The sequence below is a fragment of the Crocodylus siamensis genome, chromosome 9, assembly GCF_052110815.1.
Source record: "Crocodylus siamensis isolate JL-2025a chromosome 9, ASM5211081v1, whole genome shotgun sequence".
NCBI lineage: Eukaryota > Metazoa > Chordata > Crocodylia > Crocodylidae > Crocodylus > Crocodylus siamensis.
Genome location: NC_143403.1, coordinates 45,334,724 through 45,352,168, shown reverse-complemented (window position 1 = coordinate 45,352,168; position 17,445 = coordinate 45,334,724). Strand labels below are relative to the sequence as shown.

At 47.8% G+C, this 17,445-nt stretch overlaps 1 protein-coding gene across 3 annotated transcripts in view; it reads left to right on the top strand.

Moving 5' to 3' along the window:
• The first annotated feature begins 3,173 nt into the window (after positions 1-3,173).
• Positions 3,174-17,445, top strand: part of SLC7A4 (solute carrier family 7 member 4) — a 29,624-nt gene continuing 15,352 nt past the window's right edge. For 2 of the 3 annotated variants that reach the window (XM_090062606.1, XM_090062604.1), the window contains exons 1-3: positions 3,174-3,307; positions 11,884-12,953; positions 13,682-14,358. In XM_090062606.1, coding sequence (XP_089918732.1) covers positions 11,972-12,953; positions 13,682-14,358 — 1,659 coding nt within the window. In that variant the 5' untranslated portion in view covers positions 3,174-3,307; positions 11,884-11,971. Of the gene's footprint in view, positions 3,308-8,983; positions 9,122-11,883; positions 12,954-13,681; positions 14,359-17,445 lie in introns of all 3 variants that reach the window. The other variant, XM_090062605.1, reaches the window with a different exon arrangement.

Here is a 17,445-nt window from a genome sequence, read left to right as displayed (position 1 = left end):
GCATCCTGTTACTCCTACCAGGACACCAGTGCTGAGGTAAAGGCCTCAGAAAACAGCAGCAAAGAATGATGGTCGAGGGTCAACGTTCATCTTCCTCTGAAGGTACTTAGGGTTCCTGTCAAAAATCAGCTGCAAAAGTAGGAAGGAATAAGAGTCCAAGACTTTGGGAAGGGGGTGAGTGGGGGCAGGGGCTACAGACACCATGGGTGGCCAGGTTCAAGATGCACAGGCACTTACAGGGGCACCAAACGGGGAGGGGGAAGATCAGCAAATGATGTGGGGGGAGGGCAAGCAGGAATCAGGCCACTTGACTTCCCTGCTGCTTGACCTATCCTACCACTGCTCACCATGCTGCAGCAGTGAGGGGGACTGAATTCAGAAGATCCTCCCATAATTAGATACTATAGATGGAAAATTATAACAAATGTCGCTGGGTCTGAATGAAGTTAAGTTAGCAGGATTGGATGAACTTCATCCTAGGGTACTGAAGGAACTGACAGAGGAGATCTCAGAGCCCTTGGCAATGATCTTCCTGAAAACAAACCAGGTACCAGAGTACTGGAAAAGGGCCAGTGTAGTGCCCCTCAAAAAAAGGCAAAAAGGAAGGCCCAGAGAACTACAGTCTGGTTAGCCTCATTTCAATACCTGGGGAGCTACTGGAGTACATCTTAAGGAAGTCCATTTGTAAGCATCCGGAGGAAGAAAGGCTGATCGCAAGTAGCCAGCATGGATTTATGAAAAACATTGTGTCAGACAAACCTGATCAACTTTTGACAAAGTAACTGCTTGGGTAGATGAAGGGAATGCTGTGATTATAGTGTATCTAGACTTCAGCAAGGCTTTTGACAAAGACCCAAGTGACCTTCTCATAAACAAATTGGAGAAATGTGGGCTGGATAAAACTACTATAAGGTATATAGATAACTGGTTCAATATCCACGGAGATTTTGTGTGGAGTCCCACAGGGGTCAGTCCTGGGCTTTGTGCTATTCAATGAATTTATTAACAATTGAGATAATGGCACTAAAAGTTTTGAACAAGTTTGCAGAAGACATAAAACGGGAAGGACTGCGAACACCTTTGAGGACAGGAATACAGTTCAGAAGGATCTCAACAGATTGAAAAGTTGGCCTGGAACTAACAGGATGAAGTTCAATGTGGACAAATGCAAGGTGCTACACCTCGGGAGGAATAATCAAAAACACAAATATAAAATGGGGGACACCTGGCTGGATGGTAGCATTATGGGAAAGGACTTGAGAGTCTTGGTTGATCACAAAGAGTCAATACAAGTTTGTAGTGTGATGCAGCCACACAAAAAGCAAATGCAGTTTTAGGCTGCATCAACAGAAGCAGTAGGTGCAAAACATGGGAGATTACAGTGCCTCTACTCAGCACTATTTAGGCCTCATCTGGAGTACTGTGTGCAATTCTGGGCTGAACATTTTAAAAGATTACAGAGAAGTTAAGAGGGTCCAGAGGTGGACAACACAGGTGATCAAGGGCTTGAAAGCAAGTTATGAGAGGCTGAAGAAGCTAGGCATGTTCTGCTTGTGGAAAAGACACTCGAGCAGATATAACAGTGTTCAAATAACTGCCGTAAAGACGGAAAGCACCTTTTCTCTCACTGCAGAGCAGGAGCCATGGACCAGTGGCTTGACATTGTAGTCAGGTAAGTTTAGATTGAATATCCAGAAAAACATCAATGTTAGTATAGTGAAGCAATGGAATAGACTCCCTCGGGCAGTTGTGGACTTGGCATCAAGGGCAGTGTTCAAGGAGAGGTTGGACAGCTACTGGTTGGGGATGATTTAGGCTTAGCTATGCCTGTTTTGCTATGGGTATTTCCCATGCTTCTGGGCTTTGCTGGTTGTTGTTCCACCCCCTCCATGTTTCTCCGATACATGTTAGAGTGTTTTTAAGCCTTCCCAGAGGCATCAGGTGTTAGCTACAGCCAAGGCTTGGACTTTGACTGGGATGTACCAAAGCTGCTCTGGGACCAAAGCCAGAGAGTCCTGGCTAGAAGGTGTTGACCCTCTGCTCAGGAATTTTACCCCATTGGTCAGATTAGGATGGACTTTGGGGGGGAGGGGATTTCCTTTCTCTGTAGCAGGAGGCGTTGCCCTCTACTGGGATCTTTTGAGCACATATTGACATTTCATGGAAGCTAGAGGTTGACTGCTGTGGTTCCCTTGTGGCAGGTTAAGTAGTGTTACTGCTGAGAGCTGTCTTATGTAGCATTTAGATTATACTTTGTATAGGATGGTCTGGATAGGGACGATCCTGTCTGAGACAGCAGGTTGGATTCATGAGACTTCTGGATGTCCCTTCCAACCCTACTTTCCTAAGGGTGCAGACAGAAGTGCATCTGCCCGCTGTTACTGAGCGCTTTTCAGGACATGTTCTGAGTTACAGAAGACACACTGTTTTGGAACATCTTCATTTGACCCTCATGCAATGAGGGTTCAGATTTTCACCCCATCTGCCAGCCATTTTAAAGCTGCCTGCCGTCCCACACTTGGCAACACTGAGAAAGAAAGAAGACAGATGCACACAAACCTGTACAATGGTTTGTGATGGTGGAGGGGGTAGGTTAAGAAAGTTTCTCAGTCTATAGAGTCTGATCGCAGGGGTCCTTTGGGTGGAGTGGTGCATCATTGGAGAGTCCTCTCGGAGTCCGTCAGGTGCGGAGGGGGTTCAGGCGGGGTCGGTGTACTGGCGCTGGCCCGTGGTGTGCTCGATGTAGATGTCACAGGACCAGCAGATGGGGTCGGACACCATGAGGCAGCGTATCAGCTTGGTGTAGCTGCAGGAGACATGGCAGACACGCAGGATGCTCTCATTGCTGGGCTCCAAGCGTTCCCATGGTGGGCGCGTCGACCATCACATCGTAGCCACAGCCCTACTACGAGACTTCAATTGAAGCCTGCATCCTAGGGCAAGCCCATAATCCAGGTGCTCCAGGGAGGAGTTGACCTTGGAAACCTGCACCATGGTCTTTGAAGAGAGATTTCTGTCTGGGCCTGCTGGGCATTTGTGGGGAGCTGGTGCTGCGCCAGCTGTGATGCGGCCATGCTGTGCCCACCTGCCCGCTCAACACACGTCCCTGGGGCCGGGGCCGGGGCCGACTCTCCCCCGGGCCGAGCTGGTCCGCGCATGAGCAGAGCATCCTCGCGGGCGGGGCGCTTTGTGCCACATCCTGCCGCGCCGCGCCGCGCCGCGCCGCGCCGCCCCGCCCCGCCCCGCCCCTACCTGGCGGAGCCGCCGCCCGCAGGTGTCGTCAACCAGTGACTCAGCGTCGGCGCAGGTGAGCGCGGCCCGGGAGCTGCGTGTGGCGGGGCCCGGGCGGGGGCGGGAGGAGCCGCAGGGCCAGGCCCCGGGCCAGGCCCCGCGGCCCCTCTGGGTTGATGGGGAGCCGGCACCTGACACGCGGCCGGCAGTGCTGCCCGGGCCGGGCCCGTCTGCGGTGTGGCGAGTCCGCCGGCCCCGGCCCTGGTCTCGCCCCCGCCCCCGCCCCGGCTTGGGTGCCGCAGAGGACCCCGACGGCCGCACACATCCCGGGGGTGGCTGGCAGCACGGGGAAGAAATGGTTTGTGGCCCTGCGGGACGTGCGGGAGGTAGGGGAAAGACAACGATGTCCCTTGCCGAGGGGAGCAAAGCAGCTTTGCTCCATCGGGGGTCTGTGCAGGCAGGGATGGTGGGGACTGGGACCAGCTACACCTGTGCAGGCAGGCGGCCCATCTCTGCACCGAGGGTACCAGATGCTTTGTAGAGCTCTTAATTAGGCTATATTTCTGAAGCTGGACAGGTGAGGTCCCTGGGCTAGAGGAAGACTACCATCCTTTCTCCTGGAGCTCTTATTTCCGGAGGAGTTGAGAGTAGCGAGCACAACGCAGCAGTGGCATTTTAACCATGAAGGAAAGAGAAGCAGCAGGCTATTCTGGTGGACTTGTTGGGGAGAGTCAGAGGGAAGCCATTTTTCTATCCTCAAGGAGGACTGAAAAGCAGGGTACAGTGGCATCTGGGGAGTGAGCACTGCAGCCTCCAGGGAATTGGGAAATCAGGGTTCAGAGGGATGGAGCGGTTTGGAGCTACCTGGAAGAGGGTGTTACTGGATATATGAGGCAAGAGGGTGGGGAGGCAACGGTATTGAGACCAGGGAGATTGGGAGGCTGGAATTAAAGGTCCTCAAGGTCAGGACAGTAGACAAAAAAGATTGTTAGGAGATGAAGTATGGGCAAACTGGGAGGAAAGACATAGGGTGAAGAGGGAAGTTCAGAATTTGCATATACAGGGACAGAGAAGATCCAGGGATTGTAAAAGCCAGAATAAGTGTATCTGGGAGGTGCTAAGGCCAAGGGTGGCTCTGCAAGCTGGAACAGGGGTGCTAAAGATGGGGAAAACCAAAGACCATTTGAGTTCCTATAGCACAGGTAATTGGGATATAGCACAGATACCATTGGGAACAAGAAAATTGGTCCTTAAAGATCACAGGGTCTCCAGGTAACTGGGCCTTCATTGGAAAGAGGGACTTGGGATTAGGTTAACAGCTAGGGTTGAATATGGCACCGTTAGTTCTACTGTATGCAAGGCAAAAAGGCATTATTCAAAAATGGAAGACATGCCCAAATGAGAAAACTGGGAAAGTACACAAACTCTGGTAGAGTCAAATGTAAAATGAAATAAGGCAAGGCAAAAAAAGAATTTGAGGAGCATCTTGCAAAGGATGCCAAACTTAATAAAAACTTTAAAGAACACAACAGAAGCAGGAGGCCAGCTAGAGAATTGGTGAGACCATTAGATGATCAAGGTATAAAAGGTGCACCTGGGGATGATGAGGGCATAACAGAGAAGCTAAGTAAATTCCTTGCGTCCGGTTTTATAGCAGAAGATATTGCTGAAATTCCCGTAGCAGGTCAACTCTTCCTAGCAGATGCATCTGAAGAGTTGGATCAAATTGAAGTAACAGGAAGAAGTTTTGGAACAAATAGATAAACACAAATAAGTCACCAGGATGCTATTTATCCAAGAGTTCAAAAGCAACTTAAATGTGAAATTGCAGAACTGTTGCCAAAGGTATGTAACCTATCATTACAAATGGCCTCTGTGCCAGAGGACCAGTAAGTTGCCAATGTAACACCCTTCAAAAAAAAAGTTCCAGAAGTGATCCTGGAACTACAGACCAGTGCATCTCACTTTTATCCCTAGCAAGTCAATAGAACTTATAGTAGAGAATAAAATCAGCAATCACATAAACAAATACGATTTGCTGAAGAAGAGTCAGCATGGTTATTGTAAAAGGCATTCTGCTTCATCAATCTGCTGGAGGGAGTTCTTTTAGGATTGTTAACAAGCATGTGGTCGGGGGAAATACAGTTGATGTAATATATTTGGATTTTCAAAAAGCTTTCAACAAGGTTCCTTTCCAAAAGCTTTTAAGAAAACTAGGTTGCCACAGGATTGGAAAGAAGATTCTTTGGTGGACTGAGAGTTGGTTAAAAGATAGGAAGCAAAGGGTGTAGCTAAAAGTCATTTTTCAGGATGGAAAAAGGTCAGTAATTGAGATCTTACAGGGATCTGTTCTGATCCTGGATTTCCCCGTTTTAACATTTGCATCAATAAGCTAGAAGTAAAGGTGCACAGTAAAATTTCCAAGTTTGCAGATGATACCAAATTAGTCAAAGCTTAAACTGACAGAAAGGAACTGCAGAAAGATCTTGCTAAGCTGAGTGAGTGGGCAAAAAAGTGAAAGATGAACTTCAGTGTTGACAAGTACAAGGTATTGCACACAGAGAAAAATAGCCTCAACTATACATACACAATTCTGGGCTCTGAACTAACTGCTGTGACTCAGAAAATTGACCTTGGAGTCACTGTCGTTAATTCTCTAAAAGCATCAAATCAGTGTGGAACAGCAACCAAAAAACAAAAATCATTGGCCATCGCTAAGAAGGAAATTGAAAACAAAACAAAACCACATCATTCCACTATAGCAATTCATGGTGTCCACATCTCAAGACATAGTAAGAGTTGGAAAAGGTACAGAGAACAGCAACAAAAACGATCAGGGGTATGGAGCAGCAGCCATAACAGGAGAGACTAAAAAGGTAGGACTCTTCAGTTTGGGATGGAGAAGGCTGAGGGTCTATAAAGCCATGAAGGGTGTGGGTCAGGTGAGTAAGGAATTGCTATTTGTCAAGTCCCAGAATTGTAGAACTAAGGGACACCTATTGAAATGAGCAGGAATCAGGTTTAAAACTTACAAGAAAATGATTTTTTTTATCTATATAGTGCATACTAGGGGTGCACTGATAAAGATTTTCTTAGCTGATACCTATCGCCATTTATTAACCGGCCATCTTGGCCGATACCAATCTGATAACTGATTTACAGGAATGCAGCCAGGCAACATAGAGAGCAGTGCCCTGCAGGTAAGCCTGGGGAGGGGAGGGGAGAGGCATGGGAAGGCACAGATTGAGGTCCCCTACAGTGAAGGAGGGAATGGGGCAGGGGCTGGGGCTGGGGGCAGCCCCAGCCAGAGCAGTAAATTGGACCCAAGAGCCAGGAGCAAGACAGAGCCATGGGCAGTTCGTCCAGTGGGGGAAGGGGGCGGTTCCCTGCCATTGTGTGCATCACTATGGGAGGCATGAGGCCACATGTGTCCCCCTATAGTTGTGTGCCAGGTGGAGGTGGGCTGCCCGCTGTGGGCTCAGGGCCAGAGGTGGTGCCATCCTCTTCCTAGGTTGGGGGACTGGGCTGGGGCTGGGTTCAGAATGGGTGGGAGCAGGGTGGGCTCAGATGTGTGGGGTGGGGTAGGTTGGGAGGGGTGGGTATGAGCAGGCTAAAGCAAATTTTGGGGTGGCTGTAGTCCCTCCAAGTCCTCCCTTAGCACCACCTCTGCTCAGGGCATTCTGCCTTGTGACCTTTGCCTTGACTATAGCAATTCCAAAATTCACCTTCACCGCCCCACCCCCTTCCCCGTAGCCACCCCTCCAAGCACCACCACTGCCAACCACCTGCACCACCCAACAGAACCTGCTCTGCTCTCACCCACCCTGAGCCAAGCCCTGGCCCAGCCTCCCGCTGGGAAGAGGTTCACACTGCCCCTGGCCTCAAGCTCACAGAGGGCATCCGGTCTCCACCCTACAAATCCAGAGGGACACATGCCCCCCTATGCCTCCCCAGGGGTGCATGTAGTGCTGGAGAGCTGCCCCCCCCACCAACCTCCTATGCCCTCGGGATGAGCTGTCCACAGTTCCATCCCACTCCCAGCCCTGGGGTCCCATTCACTGCCCTGTCTGGGCAGTGCCTCCTGCCCCACTCCCTCCTTCACTGCGGGGGCCTCAGTCTGCCTCCCCCAAGCCCCTTCCCCTCCACAGACTTACCTGCAGGGCGCTGCTCTCCACACTGCCTGGCTGCAGTCCTGGTCACATGCATGGCAGCTGCATGCATGCATGTGGCATCCAGGGGCCCCAGCCAGAAGGCACATTACATTTATCAGAGACATTATCAGCTATACCAGCCAAAAAAGCCAATAGCCAGTTATGTTAATTTTCCTTTTATCAGCACCAATCAGATATGCAATCTTTATATCAGTGCACCTCTTGTGCATACTGAATTTATAGCTACCAAAGCTTATAGAGGCATATTGCCTAATCCCTTTGTGAGCCTGGATATACTGATTCATGGATGATGGGTCCATTCATCATTGTTAAACAGAATAGTCAGGGATGTATCATCTGAGATCCCTAAACCAATGAGAGTGGCTTCCAAGAAGTGTACAACTGGGGAGTCTAGATATGATCTATTCATATAGTCACCCTCTGTGGCAGTGGTGCTCAACCTTCTGCTGTATGGGCTGGTTGAGTGGGGTCCAGCAGGTCTGTGAGCTGAATTTAGTGTGCAGGGCCTAGTTTGTGGGTTGAATCTGGTCTGCAGATCACCCCTTCATGCTGCCCTGATCTGGCATGTGGAGTTATGTCACTTGGCCTGGGGAGGGGAGCTTCTCTCAGGTCCAAAAATTTAATATTAAGGGAGCAGTGGTAGTGTTAATTGCCATAGGGCTACCTGAGCCATAGCAATTAATGCATCTACCACTCCCCTGCTGCCAAATTTCCAGTCCCAGGGGGGAGGCCCCATGGGCTAAATGATTGAGCTCTGAAGGCCAGATCCAGATTGTGGGCTTTACTTTGAACACCACTGCACTGAAGCATCTATTCCTGCCACTATTAGAGACAGGATACTGGGCTAAATGGACCATTGATCTCAGACACTGTGGCTCTGCTTATGTTCTTATGACTAAGGCTGAAGGACATTTCTCTAAAGTTATAAAACTCAATAAGATGTATGGCTCCCTACAGGGACAGCACGCTACCCACAGAGAAAGGACTGCAGCTCTTGCATGGTGAATGCAATGCCCGTATCAACCAAGTAGGTGGTGAAATACAGTTAATAGCCCCAGGGCTAAGAGGGGGCACTGCCAAGCAGCAACTGTAGTCAACAATGAGGGAGGTCTTGAAAACTCTGTTATGTATGGGCAGGCTTGCTGCAGGAGCAACAAAGCATAGGGCAGGAAACTAGGTCCCCCTGTCTCTTGGCCTGCCCAGAGGTGATAAGTGAAGTGATAAGTACAGGGAATGTGACATTCCTGCTCCTACCACACTGGTAGGCAAGCAACCAAACTAGGTTCTTGGATGCAGAAAAGTGTTTATACATGGATATGAGGTTTGGCGGATCATCTACCTTGCTGAATTTGTTTAGGACTGTTCACACCCTCAGTCAGGTGAGCCCATGCACTTCTGCCAACTTGTGACAGGGGTGGCTAAACTGAATTTGAAATGTTTTTCTCATCTCTTAGTCCATAGGTTAGAGCTACCCTACTTCAAGAACTAGAGTCTGAGACAGAGAAAGAGTGCCCCTTTTGCCTGACGGTTAAGACAGTCACTTGAGTAATGGCATATCCTGTTTCCATTCCCTACTCCAGTGAATGATGAATTATTTATATGAAATGGAACAGCTCCTGCAGGAGACATGGAGGGTCTCCAAGTTCCAGCTCAAGTATAGCCAAGGGGCTAAGGAAGATAGGTGAAGGAGGAAATTGAGCATAGATCTACTACATTGGGTGAGAGCCTTAAGCTACTGCATAAAGAAACCTACTTTGCATAAACCTCATCCCCCAATCGTACAATGAATCTGGATCAAATTTACAAACATTTGGGAGTTGACTGAAACTGCATTTTTAATTTACTATTAACTGAAAAAAAATTCCTGCCACATATTAAAATATCTGATAAAAGCAGGCTATTCTAGTGCCCCACTGCATCACTAGCACAGCAACTGATCTTTGTGACCTTTAGCCTCTCATGCCTCATGGAGAGTTAAGAGACTGGAAGCAGTGGGAGCTAATCTTTTTGGCAGGCATGCCACAAACTAGTCCTGTGCTTTCCCAGAGTACTACACCAATCCCTTTCCTCTGCCAGTGCTGCACTGCTTTCTGCTTTCTATTTTGTGTTTCTTCCCTGATTTCTTTTCTGTGCTTTCTGATCCCTGTCCTATTTGCTGCTGTGCTGCTTGTCCCCTTCCTGAGCTGCCACATGCAATATACAGAGCGTGCCTGCACCACTTGTGGCACTTATACTGCACATTGGCCACCCTTGTTAGAGTTCCTTGTCTTGCAAGCCAGGGCTCCAGTTTTGGGCCGTGTCACCCCTTAACACTGCATTGGTGGCATTAAAGGAGGTGGAACACAGGTGTGGGAATTTCCCTAGCAAAGGGAATATGCGGTCACAAACCGAGATCCCATCATAGAGCCATGGTGAGAGAAGGGTACTGAAGCAGGGTTGGTTTGCTAAGGTCTTGGAGCTGCCGGACAACTTTATAGGAAGCAGCCATAAATTAGAAGCCCCAGAATGCTCTGACTTTTACTTTTAGGCCTGGGCCACCTCTTTAATCCCAAAGGAGAACATACCTTTTCCCCATCTTTGCAGCCAGGTTTGAACCACAAGTTTGATACATCTTCTATTTACACAGAGAAGAAGGTTTAATTTGTCCATCAAACTCACCCTGCACCATCGTCCCCTTTTTGCAGTATTTGACCAACCTGACCTAGCACAATTTCCCTTAATACCAGATTGGCCAGGTGTCCTTGTGACATTTTGCGGGGGAATGCCAGGGTTCTCTAAGCTCTTATCTCTAGTGCAGGTTGTTTTAGCTGGTCACAGCTTTAAAAATGGAAAGACAATCATAAAATCAGCAGGATAGAAACAATTTTACTTTTGTTTTAAAAGTAATATATTTTAATGTAATCCATACTTTAAATCAGTAAGAAGAAAAATTCAGACTTTTTATCATATGAGACGATATGCACTCCCAAAGTGGGTCAGTTGCTGGGTTGGAACCTCTTCCTAGATCCACAGTACAAGCCTCTGTCACCTAAGTTAATCAAGTAATTGGTAGCAGTCAGAGGTTACTACTTTCTAGCTGAGCCCGCTGCTTAGGGAGGATGAGACACTGCACAGCTATTTACTAACAACAGGAGAATTGAAAGATTCAAATCCAGAGTTCAGTCTTAAATTTTTCTAACCTAGCCAGTTCCTGCCCATGTTTCCCGCTCTGTTCTTCATTCCTTTGTATTTGAATTAGAAAGAGGTTTGGTTTGGTTTGGGGGTATGGACAGGGGCAGTGGGATTTCCTTTTGCTTCTGTTGCCACAGTGGCTCTTTGTGTTTGGAAGGAGGAAGTATTGGAAAAGCCCTTTGGGGCCCTAGAATGGAGCCTGCACAGTCTGGTTGTCATATTGGTGAAGTGTGGTGTGGACCATACTCTGTGCAGATGAAATCTTGACAGCATAAGTCTGTTAACTCTCAAATCTGTGTGAACTTCAGTTTTTAACCTTAGCCAAATTTGGGCAGATTTTCATGGAGCTGGCAAATCACAACCCTTTGATGACCCCCTTCACCAAATGTCAAGCCCCTGATCCAAAATCTGGAGGGACTAGAGCTTAATGAAATGGATGAAAAAAAATAATATGGGCAACAATATATTTTTCAGAACCTTATTCTTGGAAGCAGCTGGAACAACTCTTAATTTTTTTTAAATAAAATTCAATCTGAGCCAAACAGCTTTAGAAATTTCAATGAAAATAATAATGAGGAGCTGAAAATGGTAACTTATGCCTGAAAATGTTAGTTAAGTGTAACTGAAGCCAGCACAATCAACTCTCCCTCTAATATTCTGTATTCCTGTTTCAAAAATTCTTCCTCTCCCTTGAAAGTGGATTCAGTATATACATATGAAAGCCATTGTGAATGTTGGAAGGGACTTCTGATGTGTTAATGGAGCAGGTATACAAGCTTAGTGAATAATTGTTTTTCATTGAGCTGTGATCCCCTGGCTGCATCATCAGAGCGCACGCTGGATAGGCAGACTACAAAATGCACCATAAATGATATGCACCCCTGAAGAACAGCCAAAGCAGGCCTGTGTTTCTGGGCCTGGGAAAATTAGGGCTGCCCCTCACCAGCTATTTCCCTGCTGGGAACCTTTCCTAGGCCTCTCTACCTCCCTTGTCTTTACTGGTAAGTTCTGGGAGTTGGGAGAGGACCTTAGTGCTTACAATGTTGGGTGCTAGATGTTTAGAAGCTGGGTAGTGCTTTCTGTTTCTAGGCTACTTGAAATGGGAGCTTTTGCCACCTCCAGGGCTTGTTTGTGTTAAGACACAGGTAGAAGTAAGCACTGGCTCATGTTTGTGTCATATGTTAGAGAAAGGGCTCTCTTGCATTTGGGCTATGGAGGATTGGATGATGTTTGAGTCGCAGACTGGGGAGAAGGGCATGTCCGGGCAATACGTGGAGAGGAAGAACCTGTTCATGTTTTCTTTCCCTAGATCTCTGGGAAATTTCTGAGGGACATCCTGACCTAAGGTCCACGTCCTTCTTCTGGCCTTCCTGAAGGCAGGACCTGGTCTGCCCAAGATGGCGAGTTGGCTGCCTCGGTCTGCAGACCTGGCCCGTTTCTGCCAGAAACTCAACCGAGTGAAGACATTGGAAGATGACATGATGGAGACATCTTTCAACAGATGCCTGTCCACTGTTGACCTGACATTATTGGGCATTGGGGGTATGATTGGTTCTGGTCTATATGTGCTCACAGGCACAGTAGCCAAGGAGATAGCTGGCCCTGCCGTCATTGTCTCTTTCATAATTGCTGGCTTTGCCTCTCTGTTGGCAGCCCTGTGCTATGCTGAGTTTGGTGCCCGGGTACCGAAGACAGGATCTGCATATATGTTCACCTATATTTCTGTGGGTGAAATCTGGGCCTTCCTGATTGGCTGGAATGTGCTGCTGGAGTACATGATTGGGGGGGCTGCAGTGGCACGGGCATGGAGTGGCTATCTGGACTCTATATTTAACCACAAAATAAAGAATTTCACTGAGACCCATGTGGGCACATGGCATGTGCCTTTCCTGGCTCATTACCCTGACTTCTTGGCATCGGGAATCCTGCTGATAGCAACAGCTTTCATCTCTTTTGGAGCCAAGGTGTCCTCTTGGCTTAACCATGTGTTTTCTGCCATCAGCATGGGCATAATCCTGTTCATCCTCATTATGGGATTCATTCTTGCAGAGCCTAAGAACTGGAGTGTCAGAGAAGGTGGCTTTGCCCCATATGGACTGTCAGGCATTATGACTGGCACTGCCACCTGTTTCTATGCCTTTGTTGGCTTTGATGTCATAGCAGCCTCCAGTGAAGAAGCCAGAAATCCCCAAAAGGCTGTCCCCAGAGCAATAGCCTTCTCCTTGGGCCTGGCCACAGGATCGTATATCCTCGTGTCAATGGTGCTGACACTAATGGTACCCTGGCACACCCTGGACCCTGACTCTGCCTTAGCAGATGCCTTTTACAGAAGAGGCTACTCCTGGGCAGGGCTTCTAGTAGCTGCTGGCTCAATTTGTGGTAAGTCCATACAGGCTGAATTCTCTTATTTCTGGGACCTTAGCTAGCAGTCAGATCTGTTTCTGCTGCAGTGCATATTTTCTGGCTTGTCCTTTAGTTAGTTCATAACCTCAGAACTAGTGGTTGATACATGAATTCTGGGTTCTATTCCTATCACTGCCTCCATTTTACCTAATATAAAATGGAAATAGTACTTGCCTTTCTGCATGTTGTCTGTCAGAGCAAGTTAGACAAAGCAGACTCCCTATCTTGGGAGGCTCCTGCAATTTAGGACTTATTTCAAGGAGAGGAGCACAAGCTTCCATTGTCTGGGGTTGCTGTTCAGTCTTTTCCCAGGGCACAGGCTCCATTAAGCAGATCAGACTGAGAGTCCTGGTTGACATCCCTGTTCCCAGGCAATCTATTTCTAGGGTAAAGTATTTTCTGGGGCGTTAGCTCTGCCCTGCGCTGGCTTTTCCTGCCCCAAGGAGAATTATCAAGGAGAGTAAGTCTTTCCTGGGGCAATGGGATGAGTATATTTTGAGGGTGTCCAGGACAACAAAGGGACAGCCTTGTAGTAGGAGGGTGGAGACAGAGGGACCCCTTGCTGTCAGTGTGTACATAAGTCCATGAGCTTACTGCTGCCTTGGTCTCAAGTCCAAGAGCCTAACATCTTTCCCATGAAGGTTTTGGATGGCATGATATGTGGCTATGCTTGTGGCTTCACTGTCTCTTCATATCTTTTTCAGCAATGAACACAGTTTTGCTGAGCAACCTCTTCTCTCTGCCCAGGATTGTCTATGCCATGGCAGAGGATGGGCTCTTCTTCCAGGTGTTTTCCCAGGTACACCCCCGCACACAGGTGCCTGTAATTGGCATTGTGGTGTTTGGGGTGCTTATGGCTGTGCTGGCTCTCATATTTGACCTAGAGGCTCTGGTGCAGTTCCTGTCCATTGGCACATTGCTGGCTTACACTTTTGTGGCAGCCAGCATCATTGTGCTGCGCTTTCAGCAGGGGAAACCAGCAGCTCCCTCGCACCTCACTGGAAATCAGCCCAGCCCGGGACCAAATGAGGGCCCTAGCACCAGTGAACTGAAGGAATACGAGTCCTTCTCAGACAAGCTGCAGCTTGTAGACAAAGATAAAGCTAAGGAGCACCGGGAGCCTGGACAGCTGAAGGCAGCTTTTGAGCCATACCTTGAGTTCCTCAGCGACTTCTACCCCAGAGAAGTGGTCACTGTGGCTGTGATTACCTTGATGGTGTCTGCCATATGCCTTTGCTCCATCTTGGTGTTTGGAAACACTCACCTCCACCTGCCTACTTGGAGCTACTCCCTGCTACTGGTACTCTTCAGCTTGGGATTTCTACTCAGCCTGTTCCTCATCTGGGTCCATGAGCAGCAGCAGAGCACGCAAACCTTTCAGGTAGCCACCTGCCTCATGCCTTCTTGAATGTTGGGCCAGAGGAAGACTGGAATGGCTCATGCCTACCACTGTCATGTGATATCTGCAGTAGAGGGGAAGGCTGAATTGGTGGGTAAAGAACAGACAAGGAACAGCTCAATTCTTTGTACTGTCACAGGCACCCTCAATGGCTCTGGGTGGGTCATTTCCCTTTCTGTCAATGCACTCTCTAATTGGTAGGGGCTGAGAGGTTGCACTGTCTTCCTAAAGTTTACATATCACTTTATAGACAAGTTGTTCTTGGGCTATTGGATTTCAGTATTGTTATTAATGATTTGGAAGAAAATACAAAACCAAGGCTGATCAACTTTGAGGATGACACAAAACTCAAAGGAGTTCCAAATAGGGACATGATGTTACATGATGATCTGGTCATTTGGTGAGCAGAGTTCACAGTAATGTATCTTCTAGTACAGACAAGCACAAGAAACAAAGGAGTTAGGTCACACAGACTGAACATAATTAGTCTGACAGGGACTGAGGCTTCACAGTGAAAACCAGTGGAGTGTGAGCTCCCAGTGCTATGGCTAAGAAGACAAATATGACCCTTGGCTGTATATGCAGGGATGTATTGCATAGATGTAGGGAGGTACAACTATCTCTGATTCCTGCCAGACATTACACTTAAGATAATAATTTGATTGTTGGTTCCTTTTCACACCCTTAAATTGCATATGTGGCCAAGCTGACTGGGGGTCAGCCTCAGGAGCCCTTGACTCCCATGCACTCCCAAGGCTGAGAACATCAGTCAGCTGATTGCTGCTTCCAGCCTCAGGGGCACTTTGGACTTGAGTGCTCTGATGTGTCCCCACGGCTGGGAACTAAGATCAACTGCTAATCCCAACTGTGGAGGCACACTGGAGCCCTTGGCTCCAATACACTGCCACCGCTGGGAGCTGCACCTGACTGGGGCTCCCAGCCTCCAGAGTGTAGTGGAGCCCCTGACTGCACTGTGTCCTGCAGGCTGGGAGCTCTAATCAACAGCTCCCGACCTCCAGAGCACAACAGAGTCAAGGGTTTTGCTGTACCCTGGAGGCTAGGAAAGCAGATCAGGTGGTCTGCACCCATGCCTCCAGGGCACAACTGTAATCGTGGGTTCTGCTGCACCCTTGAGGCTGGGAGTGCAGACCACCTGATCTGCATTCCCAGCCTCCGGTGCAGCAGAGCTGTTGATTTTGCTATGACCTGGAGGCTGGAAGCAGCAGCTGATAGGGTTCCCAGCTCTTTTGGGGGGACATAGTCAAGGGCTTTGGTGCACCCCTGAAGCTTGGAACAATAGTCATATGATCAGCTTCTTACTTGCTGGGGCAGGGGGAGCATAGAATCATGATGGGGATCCCCAATCCCATCACTGTGCACATGTAGCATGGCAGGAAGTATGATCATTGGATGTGCACATCAGATCTCATGGAACATTTAATTGAATTTCTGTTGGGTCTGCAACTAGCATTACTGACACCATGGCTGGATACTATGTTAAGTGTTCAGGTCCTAATTTTAAAAGGACTGATTGAAAAAAATACAAGAAAGATGTGTGCTCTGGAAAATTGGTGTTCTAAGTAATGTCTAAGAATCCAAATCAGTTTAGCTCCCTGAAAAAAAGGTTGAGAGGAGATTTAATCACTATCAGTCGATATCTACATGAGAAGGACATTTCTGATAAAAGATTACTTCTGAATTTAGTGAAAGGAAACTACAACGGCTGGATATAGAACTAGACAAATCAAAATTGGAAATAAAGTGCAAATATTTAACAGGGATGGGAGTTAACCATTGTAACAGGTAACTTTAGAACCTGAATTTTCATTCCTTTGAGGCCACTAAGTAAAAATTTGATATTTCAAAAAAATTGCTGCAGCTCAATCCAGGTAAAGGAATCTGTTTAGAAGTTTCTTTGTCCTGTTCTGTACAGGATGTCAAACTGGATATTCAGAATAGTCCATTCTGGCCTAAAACTTGTGAAGACCTCTGTGATTTCAGTTTGAGAAAGAAGACTGTTTCCTGACCCTTGCCTAGCATAACCCAACCTTTAAAGCAGGAGTCAAATGAAGGGAATTGACCTTTAGCAGGACAGAGTTTGGGCCCAACTTGTGACTTGATGCCCATCAGTCAGATCTGCTAGGAAGGCTGAGCAACCAGGGGCAGTGACAATATCTAATATTGCTGTCATGGTCAGGAAAAGGACCTAGCAGGATAGGAAGCAGTAGGAAGTCTCAGTGGTGACCTGCACATGCCAGAATCTGCTTTACAGCAGCATAATTATGCAGTTGGCTGCATGGAAAAGACAGGGTGGGCTAAAGGAGAGAAATGGAGTCTGCTACACACTCAGAGGGCCCCATTGAAATGAAGTAGAGCTATTAAGCAATCTGTCACAGGTTTTGAATACAAATCTAAACTTCAAGATAAAAGATTAGCCCCTGTGGTCTGAACTCTTGTCAGTTACAAGCCATTAAATTTAATGAATATACCATATATAGAGCCCAGTATGGAGTTATGATTAAAGCACATCTTCCAGTGGTCACCAACCTTCACTTGAAGCCCTCAGGCGAGGCAGACTGCAACTCTTCCCTGGATCTATTCCAATGGTTAATCACCCTCGTTTTCTAATTTAAATTTGTCTAGTTCCAGCTTCTGACATTTAGTTTTTATTCTGTGTTTCTTCACTAAATTCAAGAGACCTTTAGAACCTTGTATTTTCTCCCAAGAAGGTCATTTAACATTAAGATCTATTACTCGGAGGGACTAGCGGGGTTTGGGAGAGACCTTGTTCCCCTGAGTGCCTCCCGGAGTAACAAGGAATAACGGCCATTAAGTTGCTAGAGAGTAGCTTTAGACTAGACATTAGAAGGCACTACTTCACAGTCAGGGCAGCTAGAATCTGGAACCAACTTCCAAGGAAAGTGGTGATGGCTCCTACCCTGGGGGTCTTTAAGAGGAGGCTCGACGTTTACCTGGCTGGGGTCATTTGAGCCCAGTTTTCTCTCCTGCCAAGAGCAGGGGGTCGAACAAGGTCCCTTCCAACCCTACATCTATGAATCTACTCACCTC